The 9,203-nt window shown below is 35.9% G+C and overlaps 1 protein-coding gene across 1 annotated transcript; it reads left to right on the top strand.

Moving 5' to 3' along the window:
• Window positions 1-4,622: 4,622 nt before the first annotated feature.
• Window positions 4,623-5,752, top strand: LOC136271905 (uncharacterized). The gene is made up of 3 exons (XM_066072485.1): window positions 4,623-4,808; window positions 5,272-5,394; window positions 5,555-5,752. Exons 1-3 carry the CDS (start codon window positions 4,623-4,625, stop codon window positions 5,750-5,752), a joined length of 507 nt encoding a protein of 168 aa, XP_065928557.1.
• The last annotated feature ends 3,451 nt before the right edge of the window (window positions 5,753-9,203 follow it).

The following is a 9,203-nucleotide window of genomic DNA, read 5'->3' as shown; positions in this document are numbered from 1 at the left end:
CTTAAAGGTAGCTTAAAGGTGGCTTAAAGATCGTCTTTAAGCTACCTTTAAACACCTTTAAGCTATCTTTAAGGAGGACTTAAAGATGGTCATTCATCATGTGTATAATATAGGGCCGACCTACGAAATGAAAAAAAAGAAATGCTCTTGTATAGCACTCTATATCAATCATTTTGAGTTCACCATAAGTCTATTTTTTAGCCGGGCTGTAGGCATGCAAATCACCAATGATACTATAAATAGCACAGAGAGCCATGATTTGTCAAATCCATTGGTTTTTTTATTTGTTTGCGAATATATTTAGCATTGAAATTTTTTCCTTTCTTATTGATTACGTGTTTTGGGCACATATACAATGCGCATGAATTTCGGTGAACTACTTTTTAAAAGCATGATGTTTGGCTGCACATAGAAGTAATGAGGGGAAGGAGGTTGATTTTATAACGATTGTTTCGAATTTCAATGCAATTGTTGATTTTCTTTTCTACTAGACAGATATATTTATATTCATACCCGCTAACCAAAAATACCAGTCGCTCTCTTGCGCATGTCCGACATTAAAAGCATGAGAGAGAGAGAGAGAGAGAGAGAGAGAGAGAGAGAGAGAGAGAGAGAGAGAGAGAGAGAGATTGCCAGTTTTTACTACAAAATACTGACACATCAAAAGAGCCTGGCTTTCAGTTCTACTTTAGTACTTTGATTATTTAATATTTACATTTTCCAGTGTCTTTGCCTGTGATAACACTACGTATCGATTTTGTACTATATAACTCATAAAGACAAATTGAGGCGCCAGCGGGGTTTGCTTATTTATATTTAAATATTTAATCGTACGATGGTTTAAAATTTTATAAATATAAGTAATAAGGAATCATTCTTTGAGTATTATGAGGTGATAATTTTGGTCGGGGCGTGATCAAATCCAATAAAGCCCGAAGGGCTGTATGATAGATTTGATCACGCCCCGACCGAAATTCTCTATTTGGTATATTTGGTATAGCGGACTTTCACTTTGATGCTGCTCGGTTTTTGTTTACTTTTGAACTTGTGCTATTTATAGTATCATTGGTGATTCCTTATTTCGACTTTTGAATGCACTAAAATAAAGGTATACGTTTCCTCAGAATGAAAAAAAAATTCCACTGATGATAATGAAAAACCTTCTTTTGTGTGTTAAAGACCTATCTTGGTAGTGCTATTTTTCACTTCCAAAAAAGTAGGTCAATGACCTACTTTTTTAAATAAATGCCATTGAATTTTTTTTTGAAAATTTGAAAAAAGTCCCTAAAAATTTTACAGTATGAATGAAGTTTTCTTAATTGTTAAAATAATACAAATTGCTAAACTCTTTTAAAACTGAAATCTACTTTATAAATCGCACTGACACTAAACAGACACAAAGCATTAAGTTTTTATTCACAATTGTTAAGAATATTCCAGTCCGATTTTCCTCTATCAGTTTTCTACCCTTTTTTTATTCAATTTTACAAAAAAATGAATGATGATAATACTAAAACATTTATAGCATTAAACTAAGTATATTGACCTTACTCTGCAGGCATAAAAAATATACGACGTCAATGATCAAAATTTTCAGATCTGGGGTCTTTTATCGTTTTTAAGCATTTTTCAATATTTTTGTAGTGTGTGCCATTCGAATATCTAAACAAAAAAGTGAGATAAAATCAACAGAAATATGCAAAATTATGTTGACTAACAGAAAATGTTTTTGAATATTACAGTACTACCAAAAATATTTCAGTGAAAAATAAAAACTGAAAATATTAGTCCGAATTTCCTCTGTTTTGCTAAAAGTCCAACTTTGTTTGAGCCTAATTCCATAATATAGTAAAAATATCGAATGGTTTGTCAATGATAAATCATTTCATGAATACTTTTAGTGTTTAGAACAAATTTTACTCATGACATTGAACTTAATAACAATCCGAATTTGAGAACGCAAACCCTGGGTAAACAACGTCCTAAAGTTTTTAAAAGGTACAGTACCGATTAGACCCAACCTAACACCAGAGTAAACCCCAACTTAACCCCGGGTTTACTTTTTAAGTTTTTTTTTTTGGGGGGGGGGGGTTTACTCTGGGTTTACGATTTGAAAATTTGGGTCCACTCGGGGTTTACTTTGGGTTTACTCGGGGTATACTATGGGTTTACTTTGAAATTGCATTTAAGGTCATCTGTATGCACTGAAGTGTGAAGCAGACTAGTATTTTATCTTACCACCCTACTGCCTGTAATTCCTGCCCTTTGTATATTCCGAATACACAGTTAGCGTCTACTTTCAGGGATATACTTCTGACTGGGTTTACTCTCTGTGTCCACTCTTGGTTTACTTTTGGGTTTACTCTGGGTTTACTTTGGGTTTACTCTGGGTCTACTCTAGTAAACCCGAAGTAAACCCAGAGTAAACCCGGAAAGTAAACCCAGGGTTTGGTTGGGCTTTTCTTTCTGTTAGGTTGGGTCTCATCGGTACTGTATATATGCTGATTTTAACGGCATTTTTGTGATGCTGAAAACCAGACACAATTTTTTTCAGCATGATTAGATATATGAACAAGACGTTTATGGAAAATGCAACTTTTTGATGAAAATTAACGAGGTACTTGCAATAAACTGAAAATATATAACGGCGACTTTCCTATGCATATTCATGAAAAATGACAAAAACAAACCGTGAACAACGATTAACGTTTGAAGTGGATCTGCACATTTGCGCGGGAATAGTAATTGAGAAAAGCAGCAGGGAGGTTTTTACAGCTATTTGAATTCATTTAAACAGGTTGGTGTACTGTTCAAAGAAAAATATCAGACATTGTAATCTGCATTTTATGAGGACGGTTGCGTATCGGTGTCGATAGCAATTGTTGGAAGCTCTTTTGCAATTTTACAATCAGGATCATACATTTGGCAACATATATAAAATTATTATATAATAGAACGTCAAAAGTATCCCTTCTAGGACCTTTCGACTCAAAACATATACAATATATTAAGTATTTGAGTGATAGCTATACAAGTCTTGTTATATTCAGACGATGAATATCGTACCATACTCATAAGCATATTTTCTTTAATGAGTAAATATCGTATCAAACAAAACACACTGCTGCTCATAGTTAAATATGAACTTTTTAACACTTGTCCACCTCTTAAAGTGGTCTCCAATATAGATTTTCATTTTACAACGTTCTCTTTCAAAGTGTTTCTTTCTTCTTTTCTCACCGAGCGCGTTTATTCACTGCCAACAGGCCGAACACGTATTCGCGTCAAAAATAGATCCTGCTGATGAGCAGAGTCCGACATCAGTAGGAAATAAAGAGGACTCCACCTGTGCCAATCGTATTAATGGTCAAAGCCCTACAGTTAAAATTACATTGTTTGGAGTAGAATTAACTGTTTACTAGACACTGGGTCTATGGTGACTACAATAACAGAAAGGTTTTATATAAACAACATCGAAGCACTATGTAAGAATATAAAGAATTTGAAATTGAATTTAAAAGCAGCAAATGAAATTTCAATCCCTTATATCGGATACATAGAGGCCGATGTTGAATGTATGGGGAACCTTATAGAAGATCGCGGTATCCTAATAATTAAAGAGACAGAAGATGGAATGACTCGAAAACGTCAACACAATATCCCGGGAATTTTAGGAATGAACATTATTGGACAGTGCAGAGACATATTTATTCAAAAACATGGAAATTATTATCACGAGAAAGTGTCTGAAATATCCTGCAATTCGAAAATTAAGTCAGCTTTCCGTGTGTGTGATCAAGAGAACAGAAATGTGTATTGTTTTGCTAAAGTGTCTGCACGACATCCCGTTAGTGTCCCCGCAAGATCTGTGATCGTGATCAACGCTACCGGGCCGCCGATTCTCAGCCGAGCAGAACAATTGTCGCATAGTGAGCACCTGAGTGACAGCATTGTTGTAGTCCGGACATTCGTTCAAGTAATCAAGGGCCATTTCTATTTGTGGCTAGCGAACATAACTGATTCTGATGTCTGGATTTCACCTCGAACACGCATTGCTATATTATCAAAAGGAGAAGTTATCAATAAAATTAGTGACCCTGTGCAATTTTCCAATTGTAGCACAGTACAGGAAATATTTGTGCAGTGTTATGTGACAGAATCTACTACCGAACGTTCCTGTGATCCGGAGTTCCGTATTCCTGTAAACTTGGACAAAGTTGACGCGACAGACCAAAAAAACGAAACATAGAAACACTATTTCACAGATATCATGACGTATTTTCAAAGTGGGATTTAGACACAGGATTTACAGATACAGTAAAACACAGAATAATGCTGACGGGCGGAGTACCGGTCAATCTACCGTATCGACACATTCCCCCGACGCAATTTGAGGAAGTTAAACAACATATTAGAGAGCTCTTACATAGGGATATTATAAGAGAAAGTACCAGTGCGTATGGATCACCAACTGTAATCGTTCGCAAGAAGAATGCCTTGGTGAATTACGTCTGTGCGTCGATTATCGGAGGTTAAACTCTAAGACAATCAAAGACGCAGATCCTCTCCCCCGTGTTGAAGAATCATTTGATACACTGTGTGGTTCCCGTTATTTCTCGACCATGGATTTGACTTCAGGATATAACCAAGTTGCAGTAGAAGAAAACGACAAACAAAAGACCGCATTTACAACCCCATTTGGACTATACGAATTTAACACAATGCCGCTCGGTCTGTGTAACGCCCCCGCCACCTTTCAGAGACTTATGCAGCACAGTTTCCGTGATGAAGTTTTCCAGATACTCCTGGTATTCTTAGATGATATTATTGTGTTTTCACGGACTGTAGAAAAACAAATTCAGAGATTGGAAGTAGTGTTTTTGGAAAACTTCGTCAGCATGGACTGAAAATAAAACCATTTAATTGTGATTTTTTTTAAAGAGGAAGTAAAGTACCTTGGGCACATAATATCAAACCATGGAATTAACACAGATCCTCAAAAAAGTGCAAGCTGTGAGTGACTGGGCAACACCGTCAACACCAAAACAGTTACGTTCATTTCTTGGATTAGCGTCATATTATAGACGATTTATTCAGTCTTTTGCTGCGCCATTGTACAATTTAATCAGACAGTTTCCGAATGCATCTTCGAAGCTGTTCTGTAAAAGTGGAATAGTAAATGTGAAAAATCATTTGTGTTATTAAAAGAATTACTTAGCAGTGCACCAATTCTAGGATATGCTGATTACACAAAACCTTTTGTGCTTGAAGTCGGCGATGCAAGTCTCAACGGTCTCGGAGCGGCACTGTCGCAACACCAACATGGTCAACTACGTGTTATTGCGTACGCCAGCAGATCACTTCGTCCCAACGAATGGAATGTACAGAATTACAGTTCGTGACGTCTGGAACTTTTAGCATTGTATTGGAGTATTACCGACAAATTCCGGGATTATTTAGTGAACTCTTCTTTTACCGTTTATACCGACAATAATCCGCTTGTGTATCTACAGTCTTCTAAATTGAGTCATACAAACAATGCTGGGTGTCACAGTTGGCTCTCTTCAACTATGAAATCACATATCGCAGTGGAAAACACAATTCGAACGCAGATGCTCATTCACGTAAGTCAGTGAGTGAAGAAGGAATACTTAGCTCATCCATCAGTCTAGGAAACCTTTGGTCGTCTGAAATTCCAAAACATGTGTGTGCCACAGAGATTGTGTCAAGAATCATCCGATGTGATATGTGATGAAATGCAATGTTTTCTTCGTCATTACAGTCAAAGTGATCTGAAACGCTTACAGTCTCAGGACAAAAATATTCATCAGTTTCTAAAGTTCTGGAAACGGGGTATATCCAAAGAAAGAAGAAAGGAAAAACTGTGAAAAGGTTGTGAATATTCTTCTCAGGCAATGGAACCGTTTAAGTATGGATAACGGAATACTTTACAGAACTGTGTGTGATCCAGTTAATGGAGAAACAAAACAGTACGTTTTGTCATCTTCACTGAAAGTGGAAATTCTTAAACAGTGTCATGACAACCTTGGTCACAAGGGAATTGAAAGATCATTCAGTGTTATTAAAGACCGATGTTATTGGCCTGGAATGTTTAGTGAGATCAAAGAATATTGCAAGAACTGTGAACGTTGTTGTGTAGCCAAATCGGAAAACCTATAGATTAGACTAGCTATAAACCATTTAACAGCAAACCGACCTCTGCAAATTCTAGTTATTGATTTCACAGTATGGGAACCATCGAAGGGTAAGGAAAATGTACTTGTGATGATAGATGTTTTTACCAAATTCACACAAGCAGTGGCCACCCATGATCAGAAAGCTTTTACTGTTGCGTTATGTTTGATTCAACAGTGGTTTCATCACTATGGTGTACCGGATAGAATTTATAGCGATTAGGGAAGAAACTTCGAGTCGGTTATTATTAAACAACTCTGCAGAATCTACGACATACAAAAGTCAAGAACTACAGCTAACCATCCCGAAGGCAATGGACAGACAGAACGTTTTAACTGCACACTTCACGATTTACTCAGAACTCTACCACCACAGAAGAAGAAACTCTGTCCAGATCATTTATCCGATGTTACTTTTGCGTACAATCTGTCTCTAAATTCCATTTCTGGTTACAGTCCTTTCTATTTATTTTTCGGTCGTAAACCCAAAATTCCAGTCGATCTTATTGTGTCGTCAACAGTGTCGGATTGTGTCTTGGATAGTGATGTGAATTATGATGAATTCATTCAAGAGCACAGAAAGAATGGTAGTGAATTATTCCAGCATGCTAAAGGAAACCTGGAGAGAAATGCATCACAGAGGAAAGATCGCTTCGACGCAAAAATGGTGGATCCACCGATTGGTGTGGTGACGAAGTTTTCATAAGAAACAGAGGTTTTACAGGAAGACACAAACTTCAAGACATTTGGAGTACAACAGGATACCGTGTTCAAACAGTCAAAGACAGTGTGTATACAGTTGTTTCAGACACTGGGCAGCAGCGTACCCTTAATAGACGTGATATTAAACGCGTACCGCCGAAATATATAAGCAGTGACAATTACACCGCATGTGACGTTAATCCATCCCTATCTCTGCGTCGGAGTTTGCGATTGCGTGATAAACAGACGAGTATGTGGGATTAAGAATCACAGACTGTGAATGTGATATGTATATTGAACATTTGATTTATATATCATATTATGTTGATTAGTTTGTGTAAATTTTTATTTTTATCAGGACGATAAAATTCAAAGCAGGGGATTATGTGAGCAGATTTAAAATTAATCAATTATTTATTATTCAACAAAATTTGTTACTTTCAAATGCATAGGGTTTCAAATTTACGATATTCTATTTATGAATCAAGTTACGCTAGTTCTTGTGCGCAGGTCGATTTACCCCTGCGAATGTGCTCGGAATGTTTTCTATATCGTTGCTAAGTATGTAATAAATCCAGAGGTGCTCGAATGAAAGTTCACGAGACTTCACCGTGATGTGTTCAGTTCCTGTGAAATTTCGAGCGGAGGTATAAGTGTTCGGATAATATTCTCAAAATACGTAAGTACTGGTCAATTTTCATATCATATCGATCCTACTTTGGTTTATGTTAAAACATCAACATCTTTTACGCAGCAATGTTAAGGCGTCCCAATGCTAAAGTACGACTGGAAAACAATATTATTTGAATAATCGCAAAAATACTTTGACCGGGATTATTTCTTAAAATCTATGTTACATTTATTGACATCGATGTTAAACATTAATATTTGATGCATTTTTGTGACGTCATATGTACTTCGTAATCACGTGACAGGCGAATCCTAATATTGCAAATGATCTATTTAAAACGCATCGGCGCAGGTGATTAATGACATTAAATCATACACATTATTAAGAAAAATCCTTTAAGTCATAAACTTTAAAGTCCTTGCTTGGGAAAGAAATAGATATTTCGTTTATAGAAGATATTGTTGAAACATTCCACAAAATCATCAAAATAATGCACATTGTTACTAATCAAAAGTGATTTACAAAAAATTGGGGTAAATCCGTAGGTTTTCCAAGCACGATTCACATTGGTACTTATATTCTCTACAAATTTTACGTTAAATATTCTAAAATTGTGTTGATCATTCACCTGCGCCAAGCTGGTTTTACATGCATTAACATTTCTTCATTCAGTTGTTTACACGTAGCAGGGAGAGTCTCCAAACAACTAGTTTATAAAAAGTCTTTTACTTAAAACGAAGCTTTAAAACTGTCGATTATTTGATACTGGTTTTTAATATGAATGAATTCTGTACGTCTAGAATTAACTGCAGCATCTATATAAAGGAAACATGCGGTATTATACTGGTTTGATATAATTCACTTTTAACGTTAAGATACATTCCCTGAGAACTATCGACAGGAATGCAGATCGTGACGTCAAAGTTAATTATGACGTCATATCGTATGAAGTACAGACAAGTGAATTTCTAAAGCCTTAACATTCCCGCGTAAGATGTATGTCTTATTTCACCATCTAGCGGGTTTTTTTTAATTAAACGATGATACTCGAAACAGAGTTATCGTTTGTGTTCAACTACGTGTAGAGTGGTTGATAATATAAACATTGGGTTGCTTAATAAAATCATGGCCATGTTTAATGCTTGTTGTGTGCAATACCAAGTTTTTAACAAAATAATAGGTGAATGTTTTGCATAAAAACTTATTATGTCGAGCCATTTTCAAGGAACATTCTGCATAAAATAGTACAGTCTGTTTAACTATTAGTGTTATTACTAGGTCAGGTGCGGATCGAATATTAATTCTTTGGGGGGGGATGTCTACTACGCATGTTAATTGTCGCAACAGCAGAAAAAAAACTATTTTTTGTCACATTTATTTCTAGGACACATTTTACCCACCAATTGATGAAGATAAAGTTTAAAATCAATAAACTTCTAGAATTGATATTTGACTACAAGTACCTAGATTGTCTAAAATAGACTATAAACAAGAGACACGATTTTTACTGCGAAACTGAAAGGGTCAAATAAAACCACGTGATTTAAAATTTAAATGACAATACATTCGCAGGGGTGGGATTGAGTTGGTGAACACTTTCTTTACTTTTCCATTGACCGTTGTTCCCATTGGCTAGTATTATCGAATCAGATCATTTCTATCATAATAAAACCCGG

This window comes from Magallana gigas, chromosome 9 (genome assembly GCF_963853765.1).
Source record: "Magallana gigas chromosome 9, xbMagGiga1.1, whole genome shotgun sequence".
Classification (NCBI taxonomy): domain Eukaryota; kingdom Metazoa; phylum Mollusca; class Bivalvia; order Ostreida; family Ostreidae; genus Magallana; species Magallana gigas.
This window is presented reverse-complemented; position numbering and strand designations above follow the sequence as displayed.

Bases quoted from the DNA above. Each gene is read 5' to 3' on its own strand.
- LOC136271905 (XM_066072485.1), top strand. From the start codon at position 4,623: ATGGATTTGACTTCAGGATATAACCAAGTTGCAGTAGAAGAAAACGAC. The intron at 4,809-5,271 runs GTATTCTTAGAT...TTGTGCTTGAAG, and splicing joins AAGTTTTCCAGATACTCCTG to TCGGCGATGCAAGTCTCAAC. The intron at 5,395-5,554 runs GTTCGTGACGTC...TGGGTGTCACAG, and splicing joins ATGGAATGTACAGAATTACA to TTGGCTCTCTTCAACTATGA.